The sequence below is a fragment of the Cervus elaphus genome, chromosome 16, assembly GCF_910594005.1.
Source record: "Cervus elaphus chromosome 16, mCerEla1.1, whole genome shotgun sequence".
NCBI lineage: Eukaryota > Metazoa > Chordata > Mammalia > Artiodactyla > Cervidae > Cervus > Cervus elaphus.
This window is the reverse complement of record NC_057830.1, coordinates 29,256,778-29,278,707: the sequence shown is the minus strand read 5'-3', so window position 1 is coordinate 29,278,707 and position 21,930 is coordinate 29,256,778. Positions and strand designations below refer to the sequence as shown.

Here is a 21,930-nt window from a genome sequence, read left to right as displayed (position 1 = left end):
AATGGTATCTCATTTTGTCTCTTCAGAGGAAGCAAACTTTCAATCTGGGAAGTTAAATAACTAGTTCAGTGTATTTCAACTTCCTCAAAAACATGGACATATAAAGACCAAAAAAAAAATTCACAATTAGACATTATATATGCAATGAACTGCTGATCACATAAAATGAACTTAAAATACTTGGGAATGAGAATAGCAGTGATTTTCACATTTTCCAGAGCCCTGAAAAATCCTAAACATTGTATTTACACTGCAAAACTATGAAATGTTGAGAAAACTTTATCAGACTGAAAACATTATATTTAGTAAGGCAGATGCCGTTTTATGGATTTACAAGTATTTGCTGAACCTAGCCTACTACCAGGCTCCACTGCCCAAACACAGTATGGCAGAAAGCTTTGGTGGTTTCCAAGGGAGCATACCTGAAAAAAACTATACAGTTTTTCACACGTTCCCTGTTCCCAGTCAGTTCTATGCAATAACAGACAGGAAGATAAATGGAAAAGGCCTCAGTTTGTATTATATTCCCTGCACTATGGTTCCAAGCCTCTACAGGGACAACAAAGAGCAGCAAGGAGGGCAGGGGAGAAGACAGGGTCTCTACACGACCATGTGCTCGAACATGGCACGCAAGAGGGACAGGCGACAGCGGGGATGACCTGCTCTCCTCCTCCTCTCTCCTGTACATTCTTTCTTGGCTTATTTCAAGGATCCTGCCTTCTCCGCCTCTTACATTTCTCAGTGAATTTCTACCATCCACCACAATGCCCAAGTCAGACACCCAGGAGTTATCTCTTAGAGGGAAATAAATTGTCCAGTCCTCATGTTTTCAGAGAAAATAAAATGTCCTCCCCACTCCCTAAGAGGGAAAAGCAGAGAAGGAATACTTTTGGTATCTGTGAAGAATGTTGTGATGTCACATCATTCTCAGCTGTCTCTGCCTTACCCAAGATCACGTCCCTTTCCTAGAGGTGGCCATATCTCAATGACTGATGGACACAGAGGTCTAAAGGCCCAGTCCTCCTTCCCCAAACAGGAGCGCTCTGAAGGCTCTCCCATCTCTGCTCCTGTAGGCACAGCAGAGGCTTCTGTTGAGACTACGTTGCAGCTAATCTTTTCTCTCTGTAGGCCTGCCTCCTTCCTTTCCCTTCTACAACTGTCATTCCCCAAGACGCTCCCAGCACACTAATCTCCATCTCAAAGTCAGATTCCCAGAGAGCCCAAACTATGACATCATCTTTCAATCCCCTCACTCTCTCCTCTCCAGGAAAAGAACTGGTCAGTCTGGGAGAAGAAACTAAAAATGCTCAGTACCACACATTCCTCTCCCTGTGTCTTTCTGACTTACCACCTGCAAAAAGGATGTGATCTGATTTACTGTTGAACCATGCTTAGCCAGGAAGGCTTATTCCTTGGCAGGCAGTCATAGCTATGGTAGTTCATCTTAGCAGTGATGAGGAGCCCAAATCCAGAGGAGTCCAACTGAACCATAGGCTACATTCTTGAAACAGTTAAGGGACTGATGTTTTGACTTCCAACTGCCTACCTCTGATATTTTACATCTTAACTAGTTCTTATCTCAGGAGAAGAGAGAGGTGTTGTTTACTAGTTCTCCCAAACCTCAACATTACTCTTAACTGTTTTTCTCTCCTTTCCCTAACAATTTATCAGTATCAAGTTCTGCCCTAATATACTCTCAAATGTATTTTCAACAGTAAAGCCACTAGTGCATTCATGTTTACTGAGGGAATTTGTTGCTGTCCAGTCGTCAAGTCATGTCCAACTCTTCGCGACCCCATGGACTGCAGCATGCCAGGCTTCTCTGTCCCTCACCATCTCCTGGAGTTTACTCAAGTTCATGTCCATTGCATCGGTGATGCTATTCAACCATCCATCCATATATTAAGGAAATACATATATTTAATTAGAAAAAAAATACATTTATTTAGGAAATATTCACTTCTAGGAGTGTTTGTATTTTCTTGGCTATGCCCAACCTTCTCTCTGTTCATTCTCTCCTTTCCAAGTGGAAACCCCTTCTACCTACCACCACTACCATATTTTACCATCTAAAATCATACTCATTTATTTACTAACTCAGCAAATAATAAGTAAATGCTTACTATGTACTAGGTTTTAGAACAAAGTCTCTGCTCTTATGAAACGTCTAACCTAGTTGTGAGATAACAGGGAGACAGAAAAAAAAAATTAGTATGTTAGGGGATGATCAGCATTAAGAACAAAAACAGTTCAAAATAAGGAGAGCAAGTGCTTGAGACAGGATGAGAAGACAGGCCTCTCAGATAAGGTGGTATTAGAGCTGTGGCCTGAATGAGGTGCCGGAAGAACCATGTGGCTCCCTGGGAAAGAGTTGTGGAAACACTTGTATAAACTCCAGGGATGGGGTTGCTTGGTATACATGAAGAATAGCAAGGCCAGTATGGCTGAAGTGAAGTGGGAAAATGGGAGAGATCAGAAAGGGCACATGGGGCCAGGTCATAAAGGGTCTTGTAAGCAAAACATACATTTCATTGCACTCTGAATAATATGTGAAACTATCAAAAAGTTTTGAGCAGAGGCACTTTTATTTTTTATATAGTCATTATCATTATTATTATTAACAAGTAGTTACAGCATATTACATATTCAATGACAGAAACATATATATGAGATACAGTCTTAGCACAGAGAACAGAGCAAGCAATACAGTGGTGGTGGTGAAAACGGGTTACTAACAAATTTTTCACAGCTCAAAACTACATATATACTAGGGACAAAGAGAGTCCAGAAACAGACCCCTCAACACACACACACACACACACACACACACACTCTCTCTCTCTCTCAACTGATTTTCAACAAATGTGCCAAGGAAATTTAATGGGAAAAGGATAGTCTCTAAAAAACTTTGCTGGAATAATTAGATACTAATATGGAAAAAATTAATCTCAAACTTTACATTATACTATATGCAAAAATGAACTTGAAGTGATTAACAGACCTAAGTAGAAATGCTAAAATTACAATACTTGGAGAAGAACACATAGGAGAAAATCTTTGTGACCCTGGGACAGACAAGGGTTCTGAGAGCACAAAAAAATATGAACTATGAGAGAAATTACACTGATAAAATGTACTGCATCAAAACAAAGTTTTTAGTCTATTAGGAAAAGAAAAGTCATCAGAGTATACTGCAGTGGTGCTGATGAGAAGGGACGGCAGGTTGAACGGAGGCAGACGCACTCAAGCTGGTGAGACGTAGTCAGATTCTGGATACAGTTCATTCATAGAATCAACAGATTTGTTGACAAACTGAATTGTAAGAGAAAAAGCATAGCCACAGATGATTCCAGAGTTTTTGATTTGAGAAATAAGAAGGATGAAGGTTGACTTTAACTGGGTTAGGGAGGTCTGTAGGGAAAACAAATTTGGGGAAAAAGACAGGAATTCATTTTGGACATTTTCAGTTTGGGATGCTCATGGACATCTGAGTGCAGATATCAAAGAAGCAGTTATGAGCCTGGAGCTCAGAGGAGAGGTCTGACCTAAAGATGTAAGCTTAGGGCGACTCAGAGCCCTCGTACATGCACACATCTTCCTGAGCCCTTCCCCAGCACAACACTCTGTCCCTCTTTCACGGCTCTTTCCCTGTGTGATCCTGAAACAGACTCATCTCAAAATAAAACAGAACAGGTATGCTAATCTACATTTTAGGAAAAACAGAATGAACATATTTCAAAATTATTAAAATTTACTTAATTTTAATTCATTTAATAATTTTAAATCTTGTGCATGCTATAAGCTAGAAATACAATAAAGAAAACAGACACAACTCAGTTCTGTGGAATTTAACTCATTCCAATCCCAAAGAAAGGCAATGCCAAAGAATGCTCAAACTACTGCACAATTCACTCATCTCATACGCTAGCAAAGTAATGCTCAAAATTCTCCAAGCCAGGCTTCAACAGTACTTGAACCGTGAACTTCCAGATGTTCAAGCTGAATTTAGAAAAAGCAAAGGAACCAGAGATCAAATTGCCAACATCCGCTGGATCATCGAAAAAGCAGGAGAATACCAGAAAAACATCCATTTCTGCTTTATTAACTACGCCAAAGCCTTTGACTGTGTGGATCACAACAAACTGTGGGAAATTCTTCAAGAGATGGGAATACCAGACCACTTGACCTGCCTCCTGAGAAATCTGTATGCAGGTCAGGAAGCAACAGTTAGAACAGACATGGAACAACAAACTGGTTCCAAATAGGAAAAGGAGTACATCAAAGCTGTATATTGTCACCCTGCTTATTTAACTTATATGCAGAGTACATCATGAGAAATGCTGGACTGGATGAAGCACAAGCTGGAATTAAGACTGCTGGGAGAAACATCAATAACCTCAGATATGCAGATGACACCACCCTTATGGCAGAAACTGAAGGAGAACTAAAGAGCCTCTTGATGAACATGAAACAGGACAGTGAAAATGTTAGCTTAAAACTCAACATTCAGAAAAACTAAGATCATGGCATCTGGTCCCACCACTTCATGGCAAACAGATGGGCAAACAGTGGAAACAGTGAGAGACTATTTTAATGGGCTCCAAAATCACTGCAGATGGTGACTGCAGCCATGAAATTAAAAGATGCTTGCACCTTGGAACAAAAGTTATGACCTACCTAGACAGCATATTAAAAAGCAGAGACATTCCTTTGCCAACAACGGTCCATCTAGTCAAAGCTATGGTTTTTCTAGTAGTCATGTATGGAGGTGAGAGTCGGACTATAAAGAAAGCTGAGCATGGAAGAATTGATGCTTTTGAACTGTGGTGTTGGAGAAGACTGTTGAGAGTCTCTTGGATAGCAAGGAGATCCAACCAGTCCATCCTAAAGGAAATCAGTCCTGAATGTTCATTGGAAGGACTGATGCTGAAGCTGAAACTCCAATACTTTGGCCACTGGATGCGAAGAACTGACTCATTTGAAAAGACCCTGATGCTGGGAAAGATTGAAGGCAGGAGGAGAAGGGGACAACAGAGGATGAGGTGGTTGGATGGCATCACCGACTCAATGGACATGGGTTTGGGTAAACTCCGGGAGTTGGTGATGGATGGGGAGGCCTGGTGTGCTTCAGTTCATGGGGTCACAATGAGTCGGACACGACTGAACTGAACTGAAGGTGACCAATGGCTTCTCTGGTGTCTCAGACAGTAAAGAATCCACCTGCGATGCAAGAGATCTGGATTGAGAAGCTCCCCTGCAGGAGGGCATGGCAACCCACTCCTGGATTCTTGCCTGGAGAATCCCAAAAATAGAGGAGCCTGGTGGGCCACAGTCCATGAGGTCACAAAGAGCTGGACATGAGTGAGCGACTAAGCACAGCACACAAAGTGACAAGTGCTGCTTAGACAGTGCTTCCTTAAATTTTTTTAGTAATAAAAAAATTTTTAAATATTTGATTAAGAAAAAGTGGAAATATTTTTCCATGGCTACATGAAGAAAATTCTGCTTTCTGATGCCCCCAGCAGCTTGGAGGACAGTGAACGACCTTTCTATCACTGGTCACTACCTGTGTTCAATTGCAGAAAGTATAGACACAGTGCAATCACACATACTATATGAACTGCGGGCCAAGTCTAAATGCTTTTCACACGAGTGAGTGATTTTACCAGGTCAAGGCTGTTTTCATGGGAAAGAAGTCTGGAGAAGCACATATCTTGCTTTCTACATTGCATCTGGCCTATGGAAGAATAAAGGACTATCATCTTCACTGCAAAACTGTCTAACCTCAGTAGGAAAGTTTGTTTTTTTTTTGTTTTTTTTTTTACTGTAACTCCACTCCATTTTAACAATTTGACTTTTTATTACAGTATTCAGTTTTAAGCCTGAACCTTTGAATCAGCAAGTCTTAACAAACAATATTTTTAGAACATTAGTTTATCCTTGTACATCATTTTTCTGAAATGGCCTACATTGCAGTATTTGCAGAAAGTGAAAACCAAGTCCATAAAATATCTAAGTTATGTCACTTTTCCAAAGAACGTTGCAAAGAAGATTTTTTAAAAAGGATTCACCAAATCAAGGTTACACTATATTTGAAAGCTTCAAATGTGAAGAAAACAAGAAGTATACCACTCATAACTGACTTGAAGAAAAATTTTTGTGGGGATGCACATCAGAAAAAGGGATATTTAACAAAGAAATTTATATTGGCCAGTCTTTTGCTGTATGGCAAACCATAATATGGGATAAACCTGTCACTTGCAGGCCAGTCTCTCTTTTGGGAAGGTCTTATGGTGACACTCATTAGTTTGGTTTAAGCCATTTCAGCCTCCTACTATGGAAATGAGTGTGAGGTGACAAATATGATCTCACCTCAGAAGTGTGTAAAACAGTGAAAATGTACAGAGGCTGGGAAGGATGCCTTCTTCTGTCCTTCCTCCCTACCTCTTTCTCTTTCTTTTTCTTCCTTTCTCTTTTAAGGGCTTTACATAGATTATTTCATTTAATTTTCAAAAAAATTAATCAGGTAGAAACTGCTATAATCTCCATTTCTAGGTAAAGTCAGTAAGGCTCAAATAAGTAACCCGAAAAAGACAATGAAAAATAATATAGTCTCTTTCCCTCTCAATTCCCTAGATATTATGCTTAGTGGCATGCATAAATATATATGATATAGAGTATATTCTAATTTATTTATAAATAAGAATGCTCAAGGTTTCCTAGCTTGTAAGAAAAATAGTTTATATTCAGTGAGAACTACATGATCTATTATGTTTTAACAGTTTGGTCCAATTCTCTTCCCAGAGGTTCCGCAGGCCTAGTCTTACCACTCATGCTAAAGTAACCGGCTGAAAATCCAGGCACATGTCCTCTGACTCTAAATCTCTAATGTCTGAAATCATAGTCCATATCAAGATGAAATCAGAGATCATTGTAGTGACTGGGGTTGCTTCATTTGCCTTAGAGTTCCATTTTCACCTTGTTCTTTCTCACAGAGGCCCCACTCCACTGTGTTCAAACGTATTTTTTCTCCAACAGAGTAGTGGAATTTCTCCTCTAGAAGCTCAGGTTTCCATGAGGCTCCTGAATTCAGCAGTATCTGCCCAAGTTAGTGTTTTCCAGGTGCCCTGGAAATGGAGAAGTTCAAAGGCTCCTGCTGTTCCCCATCCAAAACCAGAGTTTTCCTGCCTATTACCCTATTTCTACACAGGTGACCAAGTATATTGCTGTTAGCATAACTGATGCTATTTGGGGCCCTTACAGTTTCTCCTGTCCTTTCACTGACCCTACCCAGAACTGTACTGGGCAGTGAATCACTTCTCTGTTGTCAAGGGTGTTGTACTTGAGGGATATTGTTTAATAGTCATTAGGACTAAGTGGATTCTACTTCCCAAACAATGATGAAAACCTTTCCCGACACATTGGTGGTCACAAGACTAGTTACCTATTCATAAATCTTCACTTAGGACTGCAAATCCTATTTTCTAGCACCCGTCCCCATACCTTAGGTTAGTTAGTTGTAACTATAACTTAAGTTATAGGTCCCTATGGCCCCTGAGCAATGCAGAATGAATCTATGAATGCTTCTGTATCATTATCCACCCAATCCAGACTCCATCTGTGAGTTACTTACCCTATAATAAACTGCTGCATTGATTACATGGACCTGCCTGACTCACTTTTCGATCTTAAGATGCCTTCTTATTTCAATGGGCACTTTCATCCCCTCCATCTTCCAACAGTAAGACTCCTCCTGGGTCACCCAGTATATGGTACTAGATCCCACAGCAGCACTTTTGTTCACAGACAGTTGTCAAATTATCGACGTCATGGGGAGACTGAACTGAGGGAAGTCTTATGTCACCATGATGTTGACGATGGTCTTTTAAAGGACACCTTCTTCCAATACATCTTTCAAAACAAAAGTTGTACAGTGAGTGGAAAAAACAACTATGTTTACAATAAAGTATGAATTAAAGCAATTTTTGCTCATCCTGGGCTCCAAAATCACTGTGGAAGGTGACTGCAGTCATGAAATTAAAAGACACTTGCTTCTCTGAAGAAAAGCTATGACAGACCTAGACAGTGTGTTAAGAAGCAGAGACATCACTTTGTCAACAAAGGTCCATATAGTCAAAGCCATGGTTTCCCCAGTAGTCAAGTAATATACGTTAGAGTTGGATCATAAAGAAGGCTGAGTGCCAAAGAATTGATGCTTTTGAATTGTGATGTTGGATAAGATTCTTGAGACTCATTTGGACTGCAAGGAGATCAAACCATCAATCCAAAAGGAAATCAACCCTGAATATTCATTGGAAGGACTGATGCTAAAGCGGAAGCTCCAGTACATTGGCTACCTGATGCAAAGAGCCGACTCAACAGAAAAGACCCAGATGCTGGGAAGACTGAAGGGTGTAACAGAGAATGAGATGGTTGGATGGTGTCACTGACTCAATGGACATAAGTTTGAGCAAACTCCAGGAGACAGTGAAGGACAGGGAAGCCTGGTATGCTGCAGTCCATGGGGTCATAAAGAGTCAGACACGACTAAGGGACTGAACAATAACAATAAAAGTGACTTAAGAAACTAAAAGTATTTTGTTGAATTCATTATTTATTGACTGTATATTTTGAACAAATAAGGTTTTATTCTAGTCTTTTCCCAGAATTTCACCTTGCCTCTCCTGTTTTACTAATCACCCCCAGAAAAACGCTATTTTCTCTTTTAAAATACCATTCAAATGTGGACAATAATTCTTTCCTTAAATTTTGATATCCTAGTTGCACCAGGCTAGCATTTTCAAATCCAAAACAGAACAAAAACAAATAACAGTAGAAATCACCAATAACACAGGCATAATCATGTTCCCCTGGGCTGACCAATACCTAGTGCAGCGTGCCGCACCAAACCCACTGTCTGCTTCTTCTGAGCCCCCTGCCTCTCTTAAATCTTGAGGTACCTAACACCACTGTGTCTAAAAGCACTGGTTTCCTAAAAGAGCAGAATGCTCTCTGTAGAAATGCCCTGATGCTGATGTGTTACACTAAAAATAACAAAACACGCAATTTGGGGTTCACTCAAGAATCACTTTTTTCCCCTCTGAGTGCACAACATAATAATCCTATGTTTCTGTACACTGTGAAATGATCACTGCATTAAGTCTAGTTACCGTCCATCACTATACCTTTTTTTCCTTGTGATAAGGACTTTCACGATTTACTCTATTAGCAACTTTCAAGTATGCAGTACGGTGTCATAACAAACACCCTCTTCCAACAACACTAGAGAGGACTACATATGGACATCGCCAGATGGCCAACACCAAAATCAGATTGATTATATTATTCTTTGCAGCCAAAGATGGAGAAGCTCTATACAGTCAGCAAAAACAAGACCAGGAGCAGACTGTGGCTCAGATCATGAACTCCTTATTGCCAAATTCAGACTTAAATGGAAAAAAGTGGGGAAAACCACTAGACCATTCAGGTATGACCTAAATCAAATCCCTTATGACTATACAGTGGAAGTGAGAAATAGATTTAAGGGACTAGATCTGACAGACAGAGTGCCTGATGAACTATGGATGGAGGTTCGTGACACTGTACAGGAGACAGGGATCAAGAAGAACCCAAGAAAAATGCAAAAAAGCAAAATGGCTGTCTGAGGAGGCCTTACAAACAGCTATGAAAAGAAGAGAAGTGAAAAGCAAAGGAGAAAAGGAAAGATACCCATTTGAATGCAGAGTTCCAAAGAAAAGCAAGGAGAGATAAGAAAGCTTTCTTCAGCAATCAATGCAAAGAAAAAGAGGAAAACAATAGAATGGGAAAGACTAGAGATCTCTTCAAGAAAATTAGAGATACCAAGGGAACATTTCATGCCAAGATGGGCTCAATAAAGGACCAAAGTGGTATGGACCTAACAGAAGCAGAAGAGATTAAGAAGAGGTGGCAACAATACACAGAAGAACTATACAGAAAAGATCTTCATGACCCAGATAACCACGATGGTGTGATCACTCACCTAGAGCCAGACATCCTGGAATGTGAAGTCAAGTGGGCCTTAGGAAGCATCACTACAACAAAGTTAGTGGAGGTGGTAGAATGCCCTCTGAGCTATTTCAAATGCTAAAAGATGCTGCTGCTGGAATGCTGTACTCAATATGCCAGCAAATTTGGAAAACCCAGCAGTAGCCACAGGACTGGAAAAGGTCAGTTTTCACTCCAATCCCAAAGAAGGGCAATGCCAAAGAATGTTCCAACTACTGCACAATTGCATTCATTTCACATGCTAGCAAGTTAATGCTCAAAATCCTTCAAACTAGGCCTAGGAGAATATGAATCAAGAAATTCCAGATGTACAGCCTGGATTTAGAAAAGACAGAGGAACCAGAAATCAAATTACCAACATCTGTTGGATCATAGAAAAAGCAAAGGAATTCCAGAAAAACATCTACTTCTGATTCACTGACTACACTAAAGCCTTTGACTATGTGGATCACAACAAACTGTGATTCACTGAAAAGAAAAAAAAGACTTTTCAATGATGGTACTGGGACAATGAGGTATCTATGTGGAAACAAAGTGAAAATAGACCCCTACCTTAGGTCACACAATGAAACAGTTACAGGTAGGTCACAGACATAAATGGGAAACACAAATAAATATTCTTTTAGAAGATAATGTAGGTTTTCGTGATCCTGAAGTGGGATAAATTTTCTGAAATAAGATACAAATTTACTCATCACAAAGGAAAAAATAAATCTCACAACAGTAAAATTTTAAATGTCATCCTTAAAAAGGTATGACAGGTACTTTAGAGGCCATTCCCTCATAGCTCAGTTGGTAAAGAATCTGCCTGCAAAGCAGAAGACCCTGGTTCAATTCCTGGGTCAGGAAGATCCACTGGAGAAGGGATAGGTTACCCACTCTAGTATTCTTGGGCTTCCCTTGTGGCTCAGCTGGTAAAGAATCCGCCTGCAATGTGGGAGACCTGGGTTCGATCCCTGGGTTGGAAAGATCCCCTGAAGAAGGGAAAGCCTACCCACTCCAGTATTCTGGCCTAGAGAATTCCATGGACTATACAGTCCATGGGGTCGCAAAGAGTCAGACACAACTGAGTGACTTTCATCATCATCATCAAAGCCTATGTTGTTGCCTGTGCTTCTGACAGACTGGCTACATGGCTACAAACTGAAAGTCCAAATGACCTCCTCCAACTCACGATGCTAATCCGCCTGCAAAGCAGAAGGCCCAGTTTCGATCCTTGGGTTGGGAAGATGCCCTGAAGAAGGGAATGGCTACTCACTCCAGTATTTTGCCTGGAGAATTCCATGGACAGAGGAGTTTGGTGGGCTATAGTCCACAGGGTCACAAAGAGTTGAATAATCAGACACAACTGAGAGACTAATACACACAGGAATTAAATGTTTTAATTTTACCTGCTTGTGCTATTCTTAATGAGTATAGGTATTTATTAAATGTATATAAAATTAAATAAGGGAAACCTACAGAATAAACTGCAAGGCTAAAAATTCAAAACTAGGCTAATATAATCACTAGCTAAATGAAGAAAGTTAACCTGATCACTCTAAAAATACTTTATTAGATGGCCTATTCCAGGACTGAATGAGCTAGCCAATAAAAATATATATCCTAAATAATCATTGAGAGAGCAAATATTCAACAAAAGCAATGATTAAAAAATTAAAAAACTAAATATGTTATGCTACTTCTATAGCCTGTTTTTCGGATCTTTTCTTCCCTAATTCTACTTATCAGTTCCTTTCTTTAGCTCTTAACATGAACTTTCTTTCCAATTAAAAGGTGCATTTTTTTCCCTTCCCTCACTCAATCCTTTTCACTTCTTATCATTCTTCCAATTCTTCTTTTAATCTAACAAAAAATACACTGTTTTGTCATCTCTGCCAGCCAGTTTGTATAAAACAAAGGAATGGTAAAAAGCAGTGAATGGAATTATATCACCAGTCAGACAAAACCATGTGCGTTAATCTGGGTGCGTGATTTCATAATACTAAGCAGCTAATCTGGACCATATGCATAGTTAAGTGGAGTTTGACATACATGTAAGTCCTTGGGGTTACTGCAGCAGGACAGCAAGAGGTAAGAGAGAACAGCCAAGTTACTGGTGGTGAGGGCAGCTAAGCACAGCCTTACAACATTCTCCTATTTGCGCCCATCATTCAAAAGAAAGCAGAAAGAGTCAGCGGGAATTCAGGAGGCTGTCAGCTACCTGAACTAGCATGGTTGGGTAACTGAACTGACGGTGTTAGCAGCAATAGCCAACAAGTACCAGATGCCAGTCTGAGCACGCTGACCAGGGTACCAACTTCAGGACACAAAATAAAGACTGCTGCTCCCAGGGCACTTACGAAATTCAGTTTTAGGACAGAATGGATTCTGAGACAGGCAGAGAAGTATCTGAAGAGGAATTATATAAGTATTTAATGTAGGTTGGTAGGAAGAAACAGTTGCTATAATAGAAGGGAAGAGAGTACATTCTTTCAATTACCTGAGAGTAACTTTCTAAAACCACTCAATATTAGCTTTTGTAGGCATAGGGAAGTTCACCCTGAGGATCTATCTCATACGGAAGTCACAATCAAACAAAAATGAAATCTCTTGAAAAACTTTATAACCAGCAAGATAATGTAACAGTGAAGGATGTGTTTGAAAGTTTCTGGACTATTAACAGCAGCACTTTTAAATAATCAATTGAATTTAAAGCAGTACAGGGCTTTTGTACACTTACCCGTGTCCAGGAATTAAGTTTTGATTCTCTAGAATTCTGTGGATCTTTCTTAATTAGACAACACAAGCACCATACTAGAATTTTGGGGCTTTCATCTGCAGAAATGAAGGTTAAAATAAGTAGGCTTGATAAAATAGAAAGAAAAGACAATCAGTATAAAAGCTGTAAACATATTTAAAGGAAACACATTTATTATAAATGTTTTAGAAAAATCACAAACTACGAAGTTCACTGAACAAGCATCCGGGATCATGTGTGAAACTTAACTTTGTGGGGTTTTTTTTCCTTCTTGTGGGTTCAGGATTACTTATGCTTAGCCCTTGTGTGGTCAATTCTTTTTCTGTCACAGAAGCAATTTTTAAGGCCAAAAGAGAAATATGGAAAGAACTAAGAAAAACAGTCTTTTTTATTTTCAAGACCTGTTCCTTATCTTATTTTCAAACCATTGGTAATTTCAACCTTTTTAAGGCAACATCACTGCTACGAGCGGTAGTCAATATTTCTGATTTAATCTAATTGGCCAAAATACCTCATCTCACATGCTAGTGAGATTTTAAGCTAATGCTTAAAATTCTCCAAGCCAGGCTTCAGCAGTACGTGCACTGTGAACTTCCAGATGTTCAAGCTGGTTTTAGAAAAGGGAGAGGAACAAGAGATCAAATTGCCAACATCCACTGGATCATCGAAAAAGCAAAAGAGTTCCAGAAAAACATCTATTTCTGCTTTATTGACTATGCCAAAGCCTTTGGCTGTGTGAATCACAACAAACTGTGGGAAATTCTGAAAGAGATGGGAATATCAGACCACCTGACCTGCCTCTTGAGAAACCTGTATGCAGGTCAGGAAGCGACAGTTAGAAATGGACATGGAACAACAGACTGGTTCCAAATAGGAAAAGGAGTACGTCAAGGCTGTATATTGTCACCCTGCTTATTTAACTTATGTGCAGAGTACATCATGAGAAACACCAGGCTGGATGAAGCACAAGCTGGAATCAAGATTGCCGGGAGAAATATCAATACCGTCAGATATGCAGATGACACCATCCTTATGGCAGAAAGTGAAGAAGAACTAAAGAGCCTCTTGATGAAAGTGAAAGAGGAGAGTGAAAAACATTCAGAAAACTAAGATCATGGTATCTGGTCCCATCACTTCATGGCGGATAGATGGGGAAACAATGGAAACAGTGGCTGACTTTATTTTTCTGGGTTCCAAAATCACTGCAGATAGTGATTGCAACCATGAATTTAAAAGACGCTTACTCCTTGGAAGGAAAGTTATGACCAACCTAGACAGCATATTACAAAGCAGGGACATTACTTTGCCAACAAAGGTCCGTCTAGTCAAGGCTATGGTTTTTCCAGTGGTCATGTATGGATGTGAGAGTTGGACTATAAAGAAAGCTGAGCACCAAAGAATTGCTGCTTTTGAACTGTGTTGTTGGAGAAGACTCTTGAAAGTCCGTTGGACTGCAAGGAGATCCAACCAGTCCATCCTAAAGGAGATCAGTCCTGGGTGTTCACTGGAAGGACTGATATTGAAGATGAAACTCCAATACTTTGGCCACCTGATGCGAAGAGCTGACTCATTTGAAAAGACCCTGATGCTGGGAAAGATTGAGGGCAGGAGGAGAAGGGTGCGACAGAGGATGAGATGGTTGGATGACATCATCGACTTGATGGACATGGTTTTGGGTGGACTCTGGGAGTTGGTGATGGACAGGGAGGCCTGGCATGCTGCGGTTCATGGGGTTGCAAAGAGTTGGACACGACTGAGCGACTGAACTGAACTGAACCTTCACTTGTTAGAAATAAATTTAACAAAAAGAATTGTTTTTAAAAATCTTTTCAGTACCAGATGGTTTGGACAAAACAGAAGCCTTTCACATGCTCCTCATGTGGCAGGAGGTAGATGGGCTCTTTCTGAGAGTAAAGCAACTGGAGGTTCATTCTTTGTGGATATCAGGACAATTAAAGGAAAAGGCTGGGCCCTGCCCAGTCCACATATTTCTTATTTTCAAAGTCAGGAGACCTCCCCGACCACACACATGAACAAAAGGCTCCTCAGAGGTCAAAGGAGGGTTATGTTAAAGGATGTTCCCTACCCAGACATCTTTTCAGTAAAATCCATCTTGGCTAAGACATGTATGCATACACGAGAGGATCCTGAGATATGGACCAAATATGCACCGTGAACCAGGTAAATCAAAATGACTGGCCAAAGGAAAAACGGAAGAAATGCCCCATAAAAGTAATTCAAAGTGCCACAAGGATGCAACTCAGGGATTTTCCCTGAGTCTGCCTCTGTGTCTATCCACACGACTGTACTTTTTTCCCCCTCTTAGTAAATACTTTATTTGTTTCACCACTTACTGTCTTTGTGGGAATCCTTTTCTGCCAAGCTGAAGGGCCAGGGCCCTTGTCACTGACCACTGGTCTAGCAGCTAGGAATCTGGGGCTTTTACCACCACATCCCAGCCTCAGTCTCTGGCTGGAAACCCAAGTCCCCCTCCAAGCCTCTGCAAGCTGAGGCCACCTGAGATCACTAATTCTTTACTCTAAAGTGTGAAACTTTACTAAATATGTGATAACAATGTCGACCTTTGAAATCCTCTACGTGGTTAGCACATCTATTTGGTAAGCCGTTTTCTCTTTTCTCCTTTGGCAACTAAGTCCATTCAAGCTGGAGATTTTAGAACACAACTGAGAAGCAAAAATGAGGCCTAAAAACTGAAGATGTCAGTATCTGAACTAGAGCCAAGCTGCTGTGGACTGTCCTACAGGGCCATGGGGCTGAGGCTGAGGAAACCCAGCACCTGTAATCACACCTCTGCAGATCCCCTGATGCTCTTTACTTTGTTATCAACTGCAATTTCATAAACAGAGCATTTCTGAGGGCTTCTTAACAAGAAATAAGGAGAACACAAACTATAGTAAGCTACCTCTGCATTTTCCACCACACATCAAAGGACTCTGATATTAATTTTAAATCCATCTGGCCCCTCCCCCAATAAACATCCATAAGCCTATGCTCTTCTAATAACTAACATTTCTAAACAAACTTTATCAGGAGTTATCCTGAGAGATATTCATATTTTTCCTAGTTTTTATGAGCTCAAATACCATCACTGGCTTGCCCGAAAGTTTATTTCAAGAATCATACAATTTAACCTCTGAAGATTCTAGAGTTCTTCAGGTTGAATCAATGCCACTGATTAAAAATCTGTTGTACTGTTTTAAATATCAGAAGAAATTATAACTATCTGCATGTCACAAGTGTGAAAATACATCTATTGATATGCTGATGCAAGCAACTTCCCATGTTAAAGAGAATGCAACCCAATGGGAAGCAGTTCCAAAAAAATCAGACTTCACCAATAAAAAAGAAAAAAGAGGAAGAATGAAAATGTCAGCGATAAAGCGTAAAATCTAAAAAATCCAAAAAATGAGATTTTTCCCGAGGTGTTAAATGATTCTGCATGTTTATTTCAACAAGTGTATTATTTTTTACTTTTCTCTCAAAAAGAAAAAGAAGAGCCAGAGTAACTTTCACCCAGCCTTAAGGAGGTGCCTTTCTTTGACCAGAATCAATGCACTGAAATGTACTATTAATGAGCTTACTTTGCTTTAGAGACTTAAAAATGAAAGCCACCACTTGTTACTCACGAATGCCACCAGCACTGTCTACAGGGGATGGCATCTGTCCGGTTCCTCCCTGGAGGCTCAGACACCAGGGCTGGGGCACGGGGGATAGAAAACTGCCTGGGATTCATCAGGTGGGCAGTCATCAGTGCAAATCTGCGTTTTTAGAAATTAGTGCAGGGGAAAGGAATACACTAACGTATATTTGCCACCCAATTATTTTATTTTTTTATATCTTGAACTGAAAGCCTAAATGAAAGCTAAATTAATTCTATAGTTTAAAAGTGATGGCAGCATATTTTTAGACAATAAATATTTATTGTTTTCAGTTGCCACGTTTGAAGGCAAACTCTCAAGTGGTAATAAAAAGCATGAGAGAGGCTACAGCTATGATATTAATATGTGATTCATGAGGGCAGAGTTAGAACCTACCAGCCAGAACCCCAAGGTGAAGGCAGTAATTTTACACAGAGAACATCACTGAATAAAAGGCATTTGCTCCCTTCCTATTATCTATTTTTTCTCTTCTCTTTGTGTCTTAATTTTCAAATCCCTCCTCCTTCTTTATTATCCTTATTTCTGATCTTATTCTCACTTACCATTAAGGGAAACTTACTTCTTTCCTTGATGGAAATTGTTTATTTTTTATTGTATTTCAAAGGTAATTTTGATATTATGAAACCATAAAAAAAGATACTTTCCTGGAAGAAAGCGCCCAGCTAGTCAAACAATAGTGGCAACATAGCCAAGATCTGATTACTCATGGAGTTCTCTGCCTGTCAGTCTCCTCCAGGAGCTTGACACCAAACGGGTACTTCAAACAGGAAACTGAAATCTAACAGGCAATTCAAGAAATTGAAATTTAATGGGCAATTCAAAAGGTAACATAAGCATTTAAACAGAGATGGAGAATTTGTTTCTGGTTGTCAGAGGGGCCAAAGTAATGGATATTAGGTGCTAAGGAGAGATCACAGACAGATACAAGTTTAAGGCCATAGGGATAAGAGAGTACAGCTTCTCACTTTCACACATAAAGAATCTGAGATCCAGTGAGCTGGGTGGCTTGCCTTAGAAAATCCCATCTCATCTACTGTCCTTCAAGAGTCAGCCCCCACAAAACCTCCCCTGTGAAACTCTCCTTCCCCTCAGCAACTCATTCAAAGCTCCACAGCACCAACCATCATCCTGAGTCTGGCTGACTTAGGTCTCTTTTTTTTCCCTAACTAGAAGCTCCTTGGGTGCAGAAATTGTGAGCCATGTTTTCCTAAGGCTTGCTGTTTTTTAAAAGAATAGTGAATATATACATTCACATGAGGCTGGCTGGTGGTAAAGCCGGGACTGGAACATTTCAACCACAGTGGTATGATCCGCGGGGACAGATCACTACAAAAATGCAGGCTTTAGAGGAGTAGGATCTTGAATTTTATCAGTTCTGTATTCTGAGAAAAGTGACATATCTATACTAATACATAAATACCTATCCTGCAAACCTATCATGAGTTCAATCAGACCCACAATGCAACCCAGAGAGAACAGTGCTCAATACCAAGTGAGAAATGCTGCTCATTTTACTTCAATTCAACAACCCAAACTTTTTAACATATTAGCATTTCTGAATTAAGGATATGCCCTATATCCACTGTCACTGTTGTTCAGTTGCTAAGTCGTGTCCAAATCTTTGCAAACCCATGGACAGCAGCTAGCCAGGCTCTGCCGTCCTTCACTATCTCCTAGAGCTTCCTCAAATCCATGTTCATTGAGTCAGGATACTATCTAACCATCTCATCCTCTGTCGTCCCCTTCTCCTCCTGCCCTCAATCTTTCCCAGCATCAAGGTCTTTTTCCAGAGTCAGCTTTTTGCATCAGGTGGCCAAAGTATTAGAGCTTCAGTTTCAGCATCAGACCTTCCAATGAATATTCAGGGTTGACTTCCTTTTGACTGGTTTGATCTCTTTGCAGTCCAAGGGACTCTGAAGAGTCTTCTCCAGCACAACAGTTCAAAAACTGTTTGGTGCTCAGCCTTCTTTATGGTCCAACTCTCACGTTCATACGTGATTACTAGAAAAACCACAGCTTTGACGATATGGGCCTTTGTCGGCAAAGTGAGGTCTCTGCTTTATACTATGCAGTCGAGGTTTGTCAGAGCTTTCCTTCTAAGGTCTTTTAATTTAAAACCGTCTGCAGTGATTTTGGAGCCCAAGAAAATAAAGTCTGTCAGTGTTTCAATTTTTTCCCCTTCTATTGTCATGAAGTGGTGGGACCAGATGCCATGATCTTAGTTTTCTAAGTTTTAAACCAACTTTTTTATTCTCCTTTTCACCTTCATTAAGAGGCTTTTAGTTCCTCACCACTAGGTACACTTAAAGGACATATTATTTCCTTTTGCTAAAAAGTGGTTATTCAATCCATGAAGTATCTAACTATGAATTATGCCTTTAAATGGAGGAAATTCAAGAGTTTCTTTTCCTTTCTCCTGCCACCATTGACCTAGCTCAATGAGTTTCAAACTTTTGGTCATGATCCATTGATGGATTGTAAAATCAGTTTGGGGTCATGAAAACCATTAAAATGGTATAGTGAATATGAATTGCAGGTGATAAAAGTAAGCATATTTTCATGAAATGTGTGTGTGTATGTGTGTAACTGTATCGACACACATATACACATGTACAGAAAATGTATTTCTGGTCAAAAGTTTTTAGGGAACACTAGCTGAGATGAAATATATAAATTTAGGACAGGCATGGCCCTGGTAGGCAAATACAGTGATGCCTTTGCCATTTTAGATCAAATTTGAAAAAGCTAAGAGTCAACTCAAGGGAGGAAGAGTCAGTCAACCCAAGGGAGAAGGGGAAGCAAGAAGTGCCTAAGTGAAGAGGAAAAACAACAGATGAAGACGATGGTAAAGTGAATGAGTGTGAGTATATATAGTGTACCAACACATGTATGTTCATGGAAGTAAATGCAAATGCTGTCCCTTCCCCATCAAGTTCAATCTTCTTATAATTACTTATAACAGGCGAGGACAGAGACATTATATAATTCTCTAATACATGAAAGGGGAATATTCATTTTATTTTTGATTCTATTATCATTATGGGGGCTTCCCAGGTAGCTCAGTGGTAAAGAATCCACCTGCCAATTCAAAAGACGTACCAGTTCTGTTCAGTTCAGTCGCTCAGTCATGTCCGACTCTTTGTGACCCCAAGGACTGCAGCACGCCAGACTTCCCTGTCCATCACCAACTCCCAGAGCTTGCTCAAACTCATGTCCATTGAGTCAGTGATGCCATCCAACTATCTCATCCTCTCTCGTCCCCTTCTCCTTCTGCCTTCAATCTTTCCCAGCATCAGGGTCTTTTCAAATGAGTCAGTTCTTCACATCAGGTGGCCAAAGTATTGGAATTTCAGTTTCAGCATCAGTCCTTCCAATGAATATTCAGGACAGATTTCCTTCAGGATGGACTGGTTAAATCTGTTGGCAGTCCAAGGGATTCTCAAGAGTCATCTCCAACAGCACAGTTCAAAAGCATCAATTCTTCGGCGCTCAGTTTTCTTTACAGTCCAACTCTCACATCTATACGTGAGTGACTACTGGAAAAACCATAGCTTTGACTAGACGGACCTCTGTTGGCAAAGTAACGTCTCTGCTTTTTAATATGCTATGTAGGTTGGTCATAGCTTTTCTTCCAAGGAGCAAGTAAGTGTCTTTTAATTTCATGGCTGCAGTCACAATCTGCAGTGATTTTGGAGCCCAACAAAGTAAAGTAGGGCACTATTTCCATTGTTTCCTCATCTATTTGCCATGAAGTGATGGGACCAGATGCCATGATTTTAGTTTTTTGAGTGTTGAGTTTTAAGCCAGTTTTTTCACTCTCTTCTTTCACTTTCATCAAGAGGTTCTGTAGTTCTTCTTTGCTTTCTGCCATAAGTGTGGTATCATCTGTGTACCTGAGGTTATTGATACTTCTGGAAATCTTGATTCCAGCTTGTGCTTCATACAGCCTGGCATTTTGCATGATGTACTCTGCATATAAGTTAAATAAGCAAGGTGACAATATACAACCTTAACATACTCCTTTCCCAATTTGGAACCAGTCAGTTGTTCCATGTCTGGTTCTAACTGTTGCTTCTTGACTGGCATACAGATTTCTCAGGAGACAGGTAAGACAGTCTGGCAATCCCATCTCTTGAAGAATTTTCCAGTTTGTTGTGGTCCACACAGTCAAAGGCTTTGGCATAGTCAATAAAGCAGAAGTAGATGTTTTTCTGGAACTCTCTTGCTTTTTTGATGATCCAATGGATGTTGGCAATTTGATCTCTGATTCCTCTGCTTTTTCTAAATCCAGCTTGAACATCTGGAAGTTCAAGGTTCATGTACTGTTGAAGCCTGGCTTGGAGAATTTTGAGCATTCTCAAAATTACTAGCATGTGAGATGAATGCAATTGTGCAGTAGTTTGAGCATTCTTTGGCATTGCCTTTCTTTGGGACTGGAATGAAAACTGACCTTTTCCAGTCCTGTGACCACTGTTGAGTTTTCCAAATTTGCTGGCATATTGAGTGCAGCACTTTAATAGCATCATCTTTTAGGATTTGAATCAGCTCAACTGGAATTCTATCACGTCCACTAGCTTTGTTCGTCATGATGCTTCCTAAGGCTCACTTGACTTCACATTCCAGGATGACTGGCTCTAGGTGAGTGATCACACCATCGTGGTTATCTGGGTCATGAAGATCTTTTTGTATAGTTCTTCTGTATATTCTTGCCACCTCTTCTTAATCTCTTCTGCTTCTCTTAGGTCCATACCTTTTCTGTCCTTTATTGTGCCCATCTTTGCATGAAATGTTCCCTTGGTATCTCTAATTTTCTTGAAGATATCTCTAGTCTTTCCCATTCTATTGTTTGCCTCTATTTCTTTGCACTGATCACTGAGGAAAGCTTTCTTATCTCTCCTTGCTATTCTTTGGAACTCTGCATTCAGATGGGTATATCTTACCCATAGATGTAGGAGACGTGGGTTCAATCCCTGGGTTGGGAAGATCCTCCAGAGGAGGAAATGGCAACACACTTCAGTATTTTCAGTGGGAAAATTCCATGTACAGGGGAGTCTGGCAGGCTATAGTCCATGGGGTCAGAACCCAACTGGGAACGGACACAACTGACCATACATCATCATTATATTATGCAATTAGTTTCTTACTTTAAAAAACAGGAAAAGTAAAGATTCTATTAGCTAACAACATAGTCAAATCAAGACATTCAATTTCTACGTACACTTTCAGATATGCCTACTCCACCCTATGCAAAGCTCTGCGACAATCAAGAGAACGAAAACCACATTTCCTGCGACATTCAGTCTTCTAGGACATTAGACAGGCAAGCCAATAATTATAAAGCAGTATAGTAAGGGTTATAATTAAGGGAGATGCTGGCAACTATGGACACACTAAGGAAGGTTCCTAACTGAGTCCTAGCAAAGCTATTTCATAGAAGGTTTGAGGATTTGAGATGAGAACAAA

The 21,930-nt window shown here is 40.1% G+C and overlaps 1 protein-coding gene across 5 annotated transcripts in view; it reads right to left on the bottom strand.

The window, feature by feature from the left end:
• FANCC (FA complementation group C) overlaps window positions 1-21,930 on the bottom strand; it is a 303,623-nt gene that overhangs the window by 169,094 nt on the left and 112,599 nt on the right. For all 5 annotated transcript variants that reach the window (XM_043927161.1, XM_043927163.1, XM_043927164.1 and 2 more), the window contains exon 5: window positions 12,770-12,864. In XM_043927161.1, coding sequence (XP_043783096.1) covers window positions 12,770-12,864 — 95 coding nt within the window. The remainder of the gene's footprint in view (window positions 1-12,769; window positions 12,865-21,930) is intronic.